Source organism: Loxodonta africana, chromosome 12 (assembly GCF_030014295.1).
Source record: "Loxodonta africana isolate mLoxAfr1 chromosome 12, mLoxAfr1.hap2, whole genome shotgun sequence".
In the NCBI taxonomy this organism is placed as follows: domain Eukaryota; kingdom Metazoa; phylum Chordata; class Mammalia; order Proboscidea; family Elephantidae; genus Loxodonta; species Loxodonta africana.
This window is the reverse complement of record NC_087353.1, coordinates 49,799,865-49,814,936: the sequence shown is the minus strand read 5'-3', so window position 1 is coordinate 49,814,936 and position 15,072 is coordinate 49,799,865. Positions and strand designations below refer to the sequence as shown.

The 15,072-nt window shown below is 39.7% G+C and overlaps 1 protein-coding gene across 1 annotated transcript in view; it reads left to right on the top strand.

The window, feature by feature from the left end:
- The window catches only part of MYO5C (myosin VC), a 157,524-nt gene that overhangs the window by 110,054 nt on the left and 32,398 nt on the right, over positions 1-15,072 (top strand). Inside the window, exon 23 of the mRNA XM_023539503.2 lies at positions 3,333-3,426. Within this exon, the coding sequence (XP_023395271.1) occupies positions 3,333-3,426 (94 nt within the window). The remainder of the gene's footprint in view (positions 1-3,332; positions 3,427-15,072) is intronic.

The following is a 15,072-nucleotide window of genomic DNA, read 5'->3' as shown; positions in this document are numbered from 1 at the left end:
GTGTAGTGAAAAGAGCAGTAGACTGAACAAGGCAATGTCCCAGGTTCAAATATTATCTCTGCTGCTGTCTAGCTGAGCTACCTTGAGCAGGTCACTTAATCTCTCTGAACTTTAGTTTCCTCATATGTAAAACAGAGATAACAAAAAGGAATGGACAGAGTTTTAGGAGATACAATTTTCAGGTAAGTCATTTAGCCAGTGGCCTATCACAGAGCCCTGCACAGGCATGAGGTAATGTTTTCTAAGAGGTGGTCTTTTTTACTATCCAGTCTCCTGCACTTGCCAAGTCCTACATGCCCAGGGTTGGTAGCTTCCTGGAGCCCTAAGAGGACATCCCTTTGCCCTCCCCATAGCCCAGGTGCCCAGGTGTGCTGGCATTACCAGTCACCTACCACCAACACCAAAGGGGCTCCTGGCTGCCAGCCCAGCAGGCACCTAGCAGAGAGAAGCTAAAATAAGAGAAATTGTGTTACAACCACACACCCTTCCTTAATCATGCCAGTAGCCAGTTCCATCGAGTTGATTCTGATTCATGGAGTCCCTGGGTGGCTCATATGGTTAACACACTCAGCTATTAACTGAAAGGTTGGAGGTTTGAGTCCACCCAAATACACCTTGGAAGAAAGGCCTGGCGATCTACTTCTGAAAAATCAGCCATTAAAAATCTGATGGAGATTTTAGAACCTATTATACCACCACAGTAGTCAAAACAGCCTGGTACTGGTACAACAACAGATACATGGACTAATGGAACAGAATTGAGAATCCAGACATAAATCCATCCACATATGAGCAGTCGATATTTGACAAAGGCCTCAAAACAGTTAAATGGGGAAAAGACAGTCTTTTTAACAAATGGTGCTGGTATAACTGGATATCCATCTGCAAAAAAATGAAACAAGACCCATACCTCACTCCATGCACAAAAACTAACTCAAAATGGATCCAAGACCTAAATATAAAATCTAAAACGATAAAGATCATGGAAGAAAAAATAGGGACAATGTAAGGAGCCCTAATACATGGCATAAACAGTATACAAAACATTATTAAGAATGCCGAAGAAAAACTAGATAACTGGGAGCTCCTAAAAATCAAACACTTATGCTCATCCAAAGACTTCACCAAAAGAGTAAAAAGACTATCTACAGACTGGGAAAAAGTTTTTAGCTATGACATTTCTGATCAGTGCCTGATCTCTAAAATCTACGTGATACTGCAAAAACTCAACTGCAAAAAGACAAATAACCCAATTAAAAAATGAGCTAAAGATATGAATAGACACTTCACTAAAGAAGACATTCAGGTAGCTAACAGATACATGAGGAAATGTTCATGATCACTAGCCATTAGAGAAATGCAGATCAAAACTACAATGAGATTTCATCTCACTCCAACAAGGCTGGCATTAATCCAAAAAACACAAAATAATAAATGTTGGAGAGGCTGTGGAGAGACTGGAACACTTATACACTGCTGGTGGGACTGTAAAGTGGTATGACCACTTTGGAAATCGATTTGGCGCTTCCTTAAAAGCTAGAAATAGAACTACCATACAACCCAGCAATCCCACTCCTTGGAATATATCCTAGAGAAATAAGAGCCTTCACACAAACAGATATATGCACACCCATGTTTATTGCATCACTGTTTACAATAGCAAAAAGATGGAAGCAACCAAGGTGTCCATCAACGGATGAATGGATACATAAATTATGGGATATTCACACAAAAGAATACAACCCATCGATAAAGAACAGTGAGGTATCTGTGAAACATTTTGTAACATGGAGGAACCTGGAAGGCATTATGCTGAGTGAAATTAGCCAGTTGCAAAAGGACAAATATTGTATAAGACCACTATTATAAGAACTTGAGAAATAGTTTAAACTGAGAAGAAAACATTCTTTTGTCGTTATGAGCAGGGGAGGGAGGGAGGGAGGGAGGGTGGGAGAGAGGTATCCACTAATTAGTAGGCAAGAACTACTTTAGGTGAAGGGAAAGACAGCACACAATACAGGGGAGATCAGCACAATTGGACTAAACCAAAAGCAAAGAAGTTTCCTGAATAAACTGAATGCTTCGAAGGCCAGCGTAGCAGGGGCAGGGGTCTGGGGACCATGGTTTCAGGGGATATCTAAGTCATTTGGCATAATAAAATCTATTAAGAAAACATTCTGCATCCCACTTTGAAGAGTGGCGTCTGGGGTCTTAAATGCTAACAAGCAGCCACCTAAGATGCATCAATTGGTCTCAACCCAGCTGGATCAAAGGAGAATGAAGAACACCAAGGACACAAGGTGATTACGAGCCCAAGAGACAGAAAGGGCCACATGAACCAGCAACTACCTCATCCTGAGACCAGAAGAACTATATGGTACCCAGCTACAACCGATGATTGCCCTGACAGGGAACACAACAGAGAACCCTTGAGGGAGCAGGGGAGCAGTGGGATACAGACCCCAAATTCTCCTAAGACCAGACTTAATGATCTGACTGAAACTAGAAGGACCCCGGTGGTCATGGTCCCCAGACCCTCTGTTGGCCCAGGACAAGAACCATTCCCGAAGCCAACGCTTCAAACATGGTTTGGACTGGACAATGGGTTGGAGAGGGATGCTGATGAGGAGTGAGCTTCTTGGATCAGTTGGACACTTTAGACTATGTTGGCATCTCCTGCCTGGAGGGGAGAAGAGAGGGTGGAGGGGGTTAGAAGCTAGTGAAAAGTACACGAAAAGAGAGAGTGGCGGGAGAGTGTGGGCTGTCTTATTAGGGGGAGAGTAATTGGGAGTGTGTAGCAAGGTGTATATAAGTTTTTGTGTGAGAGACTGACTTGATTTGTAAACTTTCACTTAAAGCACAATAAAAATTATTTTAAAAAAAATCCAATAGAGCACAGTTCTACTCTGACACACATGGGCGTGCCATGAGTCCTTAATCATAACACTCTCAAAATGTGAACCAATTTTACATCATAAATTAAGGCGTCATCTCACATTCAATATTAATACAAATAAATTCCCCTAACTATCAAGATGCCGAAGACAAGAATATAGAGTTTCCTTGACATTGAGAGGAAGTTGGATTTTGGTTCTTCTTCCTTGGCATCAGCCATTACTGGACCAGGTTGGGAACTAGTTTTGGCTTAAAGTCACAGCAGGTCCTGGCATATGAAAGTGAATGCAGCATCTTAAAGTGGGCTGGGGCCTGCTGTGATCTATGGAGAAAAAAATATCAGTATATAAATATACAGCTTTCCACCAAGAAAGACAGTGATGACAAAAGTTGAAGCTAGGTTTTCAAATAAGTTTCTTTATTTTTTCCCTTGCTAGAAATTGGCAAAGCTTCAGAAGCATAATTCAGAACTGGAAATACAAAAACAGCGAATACAATTGAAGCTTCAAGAGGAGACTGAAGAGTTGAAAGGTAAAGCTCAAGGGGGCTTGGTGAACTCATGCATTCACTTATCCATTCATCCAATAAATAATGAGTGTGAACCAAGTTTTAAGCTGAATCAAGGATCTCTCTCTGATGTATACTTAGTGTAACAAGCAAATTTTACTTTTCCACAGGGAATATCTATATTTGAACTGTGGTAACTTTACCCTATAGATTCATATGTTTGTTTGTTTGTTTGTTTTTGTGCTTCAGGTGAAAGTTTATAGCTCAAGTTAATTTCTTATTCAAAAATTTATACACAAATTGTTTTGTGACATCGGTTGCAATCCCCACAATGTGACAGCATACTCCCCTTTTCCACCCTGGGTTCCCTGTGTCCATTTGACCAGTTCCTGCCCCTTCCTGCCTTCTCATCCTGCTTTTGGACAGGAGCTGCCCATTGAACTAAGAAGCACATTCCTCATGTGTGTGTGTGTGTGTGTGTGTGTGTGTGTGTGTGTGTGTGTGTGTGTTTGTATAGGCTTGTCTAATCTTTGTCTGAAAAGTGAGCTTTGAGAATGGTTTCAGTTCTGAGTTAGCAAAGTATCCAGGGGCCACAGCCTCAGGGGTTCCTCCAGTCTCTGTCAGACCATTTTTCACCTGCTCTATCTGGGACTCTTGTATTCCCTCTCAGGATGGTCATTGGTGGTAGCCAGAAACCATCTAGTTCTTCTGGTCTCAGGCTAGTGGAGTCTCTAGTTCATGTGATCCTTTAGTCCTTTGGGCTAGTATTTTCCTTAAGTCTTTGTTTTCTTCATCCTCCTTTGCTCCGGGTGAGATGGAACCAAGAGAAGTATCTTAGATGGCTGCTCCCAACCTTTTAAGACGCCAGATGCCACTCACTAAAGTAGGATGTAGAACATTTTCTTTAGGAACTATGTTATGCCAACTGACCTAGATGTCCCCTGAGATTATCGTCCCCAGGCCCCAGTCCCTCAAATTGTTTGGATGTATCTAGGACACTTTCATTCCTTTACTTTGGTCAAGTTGTGCTGACTTCCCCTGTATTGTGTGTTGTCCTTCCCTTCACCGAAGGGACACTTGTCTTCTATCTAGTTAGTGATTTCCTCTCCCTCTCCTTCTCCACTCTTGTAACCATCAAAGAATGTTTTTCTCTGTGTATAAAACTTTTCTCGAGTTCTTGTAATAATGGTCTCATACAATATTTGTCCTTTTGTGACTGACTTATTTCACTCAGCATAATGCCCTCCAGATTGAACCATGTTGTGAGATATTTCACAGATTCATTGCTTTTCTTTGTCATTGCATGGTATTCCATTGTGTGTACCATAATTTGCTTATCCATTCATCTGCTGATGGGCATTTAGGTTGTTTCCATCTTTTTGCTATTGTGAATAGTGCTGCAGTGAACATTAATGTGCATATGTCTATTTGTATGACGGCTCTTATTTCTCTAGGATATATTCCTAGGAGTGGGATTGCTGGATCCTATAATATTTCTATTTCTAGATTTTTAAGGAAGTACTATACCGCTTTCCAAAATGGTTGTACCATTTTACATTTCCACCAGTATTGCACAAGAGTTCCAATCTTCCCACCACCTCTCCAACATTTGTTATTTTGTGTTTTTAGATTAGTGCTAGCCTTGTTGGGGCGAGATGATATCTCATTGTAGTTTTGATTTGCATTTCTGTAATGGCTATGGCTAATGATCATGAGCATTTCTTCATGCATCTGTTAGCTGCCTGAATGTCTTCTTTGATGAAGTGTCTGTTCATATTCTTTGCCCATTTTTTAATTGGATTATTTGCCTTTCTGTTGTTGAGGTGTTGCAATATCCTATAGATTTTAGAGATTAGACCCTTATCAGATGTGTTGTAGCCAAAAATTTTTTCCTAGCTTGTAGTTTCTCTTTTTACTCTTTTGGTGAAGTCTCTTGATGATCCTAAGTGTTTGATTTTTAGGAGCTCCCAATTATCTAATTTCTCTTTTGATATTTGTGCATTGTAAGTTATAGCTTGTATACTATTTATGCCACATATTAGGGCCCCTAGCGTTGTCCCTATTTTTTCTTCCATGATCTTAATCGTTTTAGCTCTTACATTGTAGGTCTTTGATCCATCTTGAGTTAGTTTTTGTGTATGGTATGAGGTATGGATTCTGTTTCATTTTTTTACAGATGGATATCTAGTTATGCCAGCACCATTTGTTAAAGAGACTGTCTTTTCCCTATTTAATGGACTTTGGCCTTTTGTCAAATATCAGCTGTTCATAGATGGTTGGATTTCTGTCTGGATTCTCAGTTCTATTCCATTGGTCTGTGTATCTGTTGCTGTACCAGTACCAGGCTGTTTTGACTACCATGGCCATGTAATAGATTCTACAGTGAGGTAGTGTGAGGCCTCCTACTTTGCTCTTCTTCAGTAATGCTTTACTTATCCAGGGCCTCTTCTCTTTCCATATAAAGCTGGTGATTTGTTTCTGCATCTCATTAAAAAGTACTGTTGGCACTTTGGTGAGTAGTATCGGCAGTCTTAAATGCTAGCAAGCGGCCATCTAAGATGCATCAATTGGTCTCAACCCACCTGGAACAAAGGAGAATTGTAGAACACCAAAGATACAAGGTAATTATGAGCCCAAGAGTCAGAAAGGGCCACATAAATCAGAGACTACATCAGCCTGAGACCAGAAGAACTAGATGGTGCCTAGCTACAACTGATGACTGTCCTGACAGGGAACACAACAGAGAATCCCTGGTGGAGCAGAACAGTGGGATACAGACCTCAAATTCTCATAAAAAGACCAGACTTAATGGTCTGACTGAGACTAGAAGAACCCCAGAGGTCATGGTCCCCAGACCTCTGTTAGCCCAAGACTGGAACTATTCCCAAAGTCAACTCTTCAGACAGGGATTGGACTGGACTATAAGATAGAAAATGATACTGGTGAGGAGTGTGCTGTCTCATTAGGGGGAGAGCAACTAGGAGTACATAGCAAGGTGTATATAAATATCTGTATGAAAGACTGACTTGATTTGTAAACTTTCACTTAAAGCACAATAAAAAAAAAAGTGCTGTTGAAATTTGGATCAGGATTGCATTGTATCTGTAGATGGCTTTGGGTAGAATTGACATTTTCACAATGTTGAGTCTTCTTATCCAGGAGCATGGTATGTTTTCCCATTTATGTAGGTCTCTTGATTTCTTGCAGTGGTGTTTTGTTTTCTCTGTATACACCTTTTACGTCCCTGGTTAGATTTATTCCTAGATTCATCTGTTTTGTTCTTTGTCGTAAGCACAGCAATCTTCAACCCTGTCTGCCTCAGAACCTCCGGGGCCATTTACAAAGGACAGATCATTGGGCTTTAAGCCCAGAACTTCTGCATTAGGAAATAGGGGCCCTGCTTGGCACTCGAACCACATCACCCTCAGGCTGTCAAATACTGGTCCCTTGGGAACCAACGGGTATCACTTTTCTTTGTGTGTGAGGAGCAGCCACCCATGGCCTAGCTTTGTTCATCCATAGCTTTCCAAGTTCGAAGTGAGGGCACTTGTTAAATCCCAAAAGAGGCAACAGGAACACTACCCTGATGGTTCCTGGCCAGATAGTTTAAACCGCCACGTTCCATTATCTTATCCAGGGATCTTTTTCTTAAACTCCAACTGGGGGCAGCAGAGTAGGAAGGTTCAGAATCCGGATTCTCACACATAGCACAGGCCTAGGAGGCAAAGGACATGTCAGGACCTGAAGGGGCACAGAGCCCCATGGGTGCAGGTCAGCATGTGGGAGAAGCATGTGTCAGTGAGGAAGAAGTAAGCATCCTGAGTCCAGGTCTGCAACGCAGGGAAGGCAGTTCAGGTGATGCCAAGGAGCAAGGCATGACCTCTCATTCCAGATACTGTGGGTCCTCTGTCCTGTCTCTATAGGACTAATATGTGAGCATTTGAGCCTTGTGAATCTCAGTGTTGAACAGGAAAAAAAAAAAAAAAAAGAACAGAAGGAGGTAAGAATTCTGTGAGTAAACCTTGAAGCTGAATTAGGAAAGGGGTTACGCCCTTCACACCTTTTTATTATAACACACTCCTTATAGGTGTGTGTGTGTTTTAACTACTTTCAGTGGAATTTCTAATAAGAAAAGTTAAGTTTCTACAAATGTAACCTGAGAATTATATATTTGACAATGCCACATTTAGGTAGATAATTCTATAGACCCTTCTAAAAAGTATGTGAAAACCTTAAAACTTGTATTTATAAACTGCTTATCCTGTAGTTCTCCCCGGCACAAAAGCAAACACCATCGTGTTAAAAGCACCTGCCTTCTCTTATCTCCTAAGATAGGAATATTAACAAATGACACTTCCCTCTTTGCAATTACAGCTTAGCATGGACACAATCATGTTGCCCTTGGGAAGATAGTCACATCTGGTCAACCTCTTTAGCCCATTTGAATGGCCCAAGACAGTAAGCACCAGAATTAAGGCAAAAGCTGTGGGTGAATGGGTCATTGAAATTACATCAAATGTGCTGATTTCTAAAGTAAAGCACAACTATTTACCCCAGGATTTCCTGACAGACTCATGGTGTTCTGAAGCTGTTACTTTCACAGAGTGACATATGGCACTGGACGAGACAAACTATTGCCTTTTTTTTTTTTTTAAGCCAAGTAATTTGGAGAAACTCTATCTTCGCCTCATGTCTGGGCTCCCCCTGGCTCAGAGATGAGGTGGAACGCAAAGATGAATGTCGGCTTCGATGGGCCGTGCCTCCATCTCTGTTCCCATGCTGGTGGGACACGTTGGGAATGGGGTCATCATAGCTGTGGTATGTCCTGAACCAGAGGGGTTATTTCCTAGCTGTCAAGTGTCCCCCTAGCCTACGGATTGTGTGTTTGAGACTCTTGTTTTTAAACGAAGCAGCTGCTGTCTTGTGTGCACTCTTCCTGGATGAAGAGAGATATTTTATTCTTTCCTTGGTTTTCATAAATCACTGGTTCTCAGTAGGGGGTGATTTTTCCCAGGGGTGATATTTAACTGGAGACATTTTGGGTTGTCCCAACTGGGAGGGGTTGTTACTGGCATCTACTGGGGAGAGATCAGGGATGCTGCTCAACATCCTGCAATGCACAGGACAGCACCCTACGAGAAAGAATTAGCCAGCCCAAGATGTCAGTGGTGCCAAGATTGAGAAACTCAGTCATAAATTGATCATTTTTCCCCTAAAGTGTTTCTGTTTATTTTATTTTATTTGTTTTATTTATTTATTTTTATTAACTTTATTGAGCTTCAAGTGAACGTTTACAAATCAAGTCAGACTGTCACATATAAGTTTATATACGCCTTAGTCCGTACTCCCACTTGCTCTCCCCCTAATGAGTCAGCCCTTCCAGTCTCTCCTTTCGTGACAATTTTGCCAGTTTCCAACTCTCTCTATCCTCCCTTCCCCCCTCCAGACAGGAAATGCCAACACAGTCTCAAGTGTCCACCTGATATAATTAGCTCACTCTTCATCAGCATCTCTCTCCTACCCACTGTCCAGTCCCTTTCATGTCTGATGAGTTGTCTTCGGGAATGGTTCCTGTCCTGTGCCAACAGAAGGTTTGCGGACCATGACCGCTGGGATTCCTCTAGTCTCAGTCAGACCATTAAGTATGGTCTTTTTATGAGAATTTGGGGTCTGCATCCCACTGATCTCCTGCTCTCTCAGGGGTTCTCTGTTGTGCTCCCTGTCAGGGCAGTCATCGGTTGTGGCTGGGCACCAACTAGTTCTTCTAGTCTCAGGATGATGTAAGTCTCTGGTTCATGTGGCCCTTTCTGTCTCTTGGGCTCTTAGTTATCGTGTGACCTTGGTGTTCTTCATTCTTCTTTGCTCCATGTGGGTTGAGACCAACTGATGCATCTTAGATGGCGGCTGGTTAGCATTTAAGACCCCAGACGCCACATTTCAAAGTGGGATGCAGAATGTTTTCATAATAGAATTATTTTGCCAATTGACTTAGAAGTCCCCTTAAACCATGGTCCCCAAACCCCCGCCATTGCTCCGCTGACCTTTGAAGCATTCAGTTTATCCCGGAAACTTCTTTGCTTTTGGTCCAGTCCAGTTGAGCTGACCTTCCATGTATTGAGTATTGTCCTTCCCTTCACCTAAAGCAGTTCTTATCTACTAACTAATCAGTAAAAAACCCTCTCCCACCCTCCCTCCCTCCCCTCCTTGTAACCACAAAAGTATGTGTTCTTCTCAGTTTATATTATTTCTCAAGATCTTATAATAGTGGTCTTATACAATAACTGTTCTTTTGCATCTGACTAACTTCACTCAGCATAATGCCTTCCAGGTTCCTCCATGTTATGAAATGTTCCACAGATTCGGCACTGTTCTTTATCGATGCGTAGTATTCCATTGTGTGAATATACCATAATTTATTTACCCATTCATCTGTTGATGGACACTTTGGTTGCTTCCAGCTTTTTGCTATTGTAAACAGAGCTGCAATAAACATGGGTGTGCATATATCTGTTTGTGTGAAGGCTCTTATTTCTCTAGGGTGTATTCCGAGGAGTGGGATTTCTGGGTTGTATGGTCGCGATGTAGAAAAAAAAAAAAAAAAATGGTAGTTCTATTTCTAACTGTTTAAGATAACGCCAGACAGATTTCCAAAGTGGTTGTACCATTTTACATTCCCACCAGCAGTGTATAAGAGTTCCAATCTCTCCGCAGCGTCTCCAACATTTATTATTTTGTATTTTTTGGATTAATGCCAGCCTTGTTGGAGTGAGATGGAATCTCATTGTAGTTTTAATTTGCATTTCTCTAATGGCTAATGATTGAGAGCATTTTCTCGTGTATCTGTTAGCCGCCTGAATATATTGTTTAGTGAAGTGTGTGTTCATATCCTTTGCCCACTTCTTGATTGGGTTGTTTGTCTTTTTGTCGTTGAGTTTTAACAGAATCATATAGATTTTAGAGATCAGGCGCTGGTCGGAGATGTCATAGCTGAAAATTCTTTCCCAGTCTGTAGGTGGTCTTTTTACTCTTTTGGTGAAGTTTTAGATGAGCATAGGTGTTTGATTTTTAGGAGCTCCCAGTTATCTGGTTTCTCTTCATCATTTTTGGTAATGTTTTGTATTCTGTTTATGCCTTGTATTAGGGCTCCTAACGTTGTCCCTATTTTTTCTTCCATGATCTTTATCGTTTTAGTCTTTATGTTTAGGTCTTTGATCCACTTGGAGTTAGTTTTTGTGCATGGTGTGAGGTATGGGTCCTGTTTCATTTTTTGGCAAATGGATATCCAGTTATGCCAGCACCATTTGTTCAAAAGACTATCTTTTCCCCAATTAACTGACACTGGGCCTTTGTCAAATATCAGCTGCTCATATGTGGATGGATTTATATCTGGGTTCTCAATTCTGTTCCATTGGTCTATATGCCTGTTGTTGTACCAGTACCAGGCTGTTTTGACTACTGTGGCTGTATAATGTTCTAAAATCAGGTAGAGTGAGGCCTCCCACTTTCTTCTTCTTTTTCAGTAATGCTTTGCTTATCCGAGGCTTCTTTCCCTTCCATATGAAGTTGGTGATTTGTTTCTCTATCACCTTAAAAAATGACACTGGAATTTGGATCGGAAGTGCATTGTATGTATAGATGGCTTTTGGTAGAATAGACATTTTTACTATGTTAAGTCTTCCTATCCATGAGCAAGGTATGTTTTTCCCCTTAAGTATGTCCTTTTTAATTTCTTGTAGTAGAGCTTTGTAGTTTTCTTTGTATAGGTCTTTTACATCCTTGGTAGGATTTATTCCTAAGTATTTTATCTTCTTGGGGGCTACTGTGAATGGTATTGATTTGGTTATTTCCTCTTCGATGTTCTTTTTGTTGATGTAGAGGAATCCAAGTGATTTTTGTATGTTTATCTTATAACCTGAGACTCTGCCAAACTCTTCTATTAGTTTCAGTAGTTTTCTGGAGGATTCCTTAGGGTTTTCTGTGTATAAGATCATGTCATCTGCAAATAGAGATAATTTTACTTCCTCTTTGCCAATCCGGATGCCCTTTATTTTTTTGTCTAGCCTAATTGCCCTGGCTAGGACTTCTAGCACAATGCTGAATAAGAGCAGTGATAAAGGGCATCCTTGTCTGGTTCCCGTTCTCAAGGGAAATGCTTTCAGGCTCTCTCCATTTAGAGTGATGTTGGCTGTTGGCTTTGCATAGATGCCCTTTATTATGTTGAGGAATTTTCCTTCAATTCCTATTTTGGTGAGAGTTTTTATCATAAATGGGTGTTGGACTTTGTCAAATGCCTTTTCTGCATCAGTTGATAAGATCATGTGGTTTTTGTCTTTTGTTTTATTTATATGGTGGATTACATTTATGGTTTTTCTAATATTAAACCAGCCTTGCATACCTGGTATAAATCCCACTTGGTCATGGTGAATTATTTTTTTCATATGTTGTTGAATTCTATTGGCTAGAATTTTGTTGAGGATTTTTGCATCTATGTTCATGAGGGATATAGGTCTGTAATTTTCTTTTTTTGTGATGTCTTTACCTGGTTTTGGTATCAGGGAGATGGTGGCTTCATAGAGTGAGTTGGGTAGTATTCCGTCATTTTCCATGCTTTGAAATACCTCTACTAGTAGTGGTGTTATCTCTTCTCTGAAAGTTTGGTAGAACTCTGCAGTATAGCCATCCGGGCTAGGGCTTTTTTTTGTTGGGAGTTTTTTGATTACTGTTTCAATCTCTTTTTTTGTTATGTGTCTATTTAGTTGTTCTACTTCTGATTGTGTTAGTTTAGGTAGGTAGTGTTTTTCCAGGAATTCATCCATTTCTTCTAGGTTTTCGAATTTGTTAGAGTACAATTTTTCGTAATAATCTGATATGATTCTTTTAATTTCAGTTGGGTCTGTTGTGATGTGGCCCTTCTCGTTTCTTATTCGGGTTATTTGTTTCCTTTTCTGTATTTCTTTAGTCAGTCTAGCCAATGGTTTATCAATTTTGTTAATTTTTTCAAAGAACCAGCTTTTGGCTTTGTTAATTCTTTCAATTGTTTTTCTGTTCTCTAATTCATTTAGTTCGGCTCTAATTTTTATTATTTGTTTTCTTCTGGTGCCTGATGGATTCTTTTGTTGCTCGGTTTCTGTTTGTTCAAGTTGTAGGGACAGTTCTCTGATTTTGGCTCTTTCTTCTTTTTGTATGTGTGCATTTGTCGATATAAATTGGCCTCTGAGCACTGCTTTTGCTGTGTCCCAGAGGTTTTGATAGGAAGTATTTTCATTCTCATTGCATTCTATGAATTTCCTTATTCCCTCCTTAATGTCTTCTATAACCCAGTCTTTTTTCAGGAGGGTATTGTTCAGTTTCCAAGTATTTGATTTCTTTTCCCTAGTTTTTCTGTTATTGATTTCCACTTTTATGGCCTTGTGGTCTGAGAAGATGCTTTGTAATATTTCGATGTTTTGGATTCTGCAAAGGTTTGTTTTATGACCTAATATGTGGTCTATTCTAGAGAATGTTCCATGTGCGCTAGAAAAAAAAGTATACTTTTCAGCAGTTGGGTGGAGAGTTCTGTATGAGTCAATGAGGTCAAGTTGGTTGATTGTTGTAATTAGGTCTTCCATGTCTCTATTGAGCTTCTTACTGGATGTCCTGTCCTTCTCCGAAAGTGGTGTGTTGAAGTCTCCTACTATAATTGTGGAGGTGTCTATCTCACTTTTCAGTTCTGTTAAAATTTGATTTATGTATCTTACAGCCCTGTCATTGGGTGCATAAATATTTAATATGGTTATATCTTCCTGATCAATTGTCCCTTTTATCATTATGTAGTGTCCTTCTTTATCCTTTGTGGTGGATTTAAGTCTAAAGTCTATTTTGTCAGAAATTAATATTGCTACTCCTCTTCTTTTTTGCTTATTGTTTGCTTGATATATTTTTTTTCATCCTTTGAGTTTTAGTTTGTTTGTGTCTCTAAGTCTAAGGTGTGTCTCTTGTAGGCAGCATATAGACGGATTGTGTTTCTTTATCCAGTCCAAGACTCTCTGTCTCTTTATTGGTGCATTTAGTCCATTTACATTCAGCGTAATTATAGACAAGTATTTTATGTGTTTGGTGCTCTCATTTTGATGCCTTTTTATGTGTGTTGTTGACAATTTCATTTTTCCACTTACTTTTTTGTGCTGAGATGTTTTTCTTTGTAAATTGTGAGATCCTCATTTTCATAGTATTTGACTTTATGTTTATTGAGTCGTTACGTTTTTCTTGGTTTTTATTTTGAGTTATGGAGTTGTTATACCTCTTTGTGGTTACCTTAATATTTACCCCTATTTTTCTAAGTAAAAAGCTAACTTGTATTGTCCTATATCGCCTTGTATCCCTCTCCATATGGCAGTTCTATGCCACATGTATTTAGTCCCTCTTTTTGATTATTGTGATCTTTTACATATTGACTTCAATGATTCCCTGTTTTGAGCATTTTTTTTAATTAATCTTAATTTGTTTTTGTGATTTCCCTATTTGAGTTGATATCAGGATGTTCTGTTCTGTGACCTTGTGTTGTGCTGGTATCTGATATTATTGATTTTCTGACGAAACTATTTCCTTTAGTATTTCTTGTAGCTTTGGTTTGGTTTTTGCAAATTCTCTAAGCTTGTGTTTAGCTGTAAATATCTTAATTTCGCCTTCATATTTCAGAGAGAGTTTTGCTGGATATATGATCCTTGGCTGGCAGTTTTTCTCCTTCAGTGCTCTATATATGTCATCCCATTGCCTTCTTGACTGCATGGTTTCTGCTGAGTAGTCTGAACTTATTCTTATTGATTCTCCCTTGAAGGAGACCTTTCTTTTATCCCTGGCTGCTTTTAAAATTTTCTCTTTATCTTTGGTTTTGGCAAGTTTGATAATAATATGTCTTGGTGATTTTCTTTTTGGATCAATCTTATATGGGGTTCGATGAGCATCTTGGATAGATATCCTTTCATCTTTCATGATGTCAGGGAAGTTTTCTGTCAGCAGATCTTCAACTATTTTCTCTGTGTTTTCTGTCCTCCCTCCCTGTTCTGGGACTCCAATCACACACAAGTTACCCTTCTTGATAGAGTCCCACATGATTCTTAGGGTTTCTTCATTTTTTTTAATTCTTTTATTTGATTTTTTTTCAGCTATGTTGGTGTTAATTCCCTGGTCCTCCAGATTTCCCAGTCTGCATTCTAATTGCTCGAGTCTGCTCCTCTGACTTCCTATTGTGTTGTCTAATTCTGTAATTTTATTGTTAATCTTTTGCTGTCTCTCTATGGATTCTTGCAACTCATTAATTTTTCCACTATGTTCTTGAATAATCTTTTTGAGTTCTTCAACTGTTTTATCAGTGTCTTCCTTGGCTTTTTGTGCAGTTTGCCTTATTTCATTTCTGAGGTCATCCCTGATGTCTTGAAGCATTCTGTAAATTAGTTTTTTATATTCTGTATCTGATAATTCCAGGATCGTATCTTCATTTGGGAAAGATTTTGATTCTTTTGTTTTGGGGGTTGTAGAAGCTGTCATGGTCTGCTTCTTTATGTGGTTTGATATCGACTGCTGTCTCCGAGCCATCACTAAGATAGAGTAGTGATTTGTTCTATATTTGCTCACTGAGTCTTATCTTGTTTTGTTTTCTTTCAATATACGTGGATGGGCTACTAGATTGTG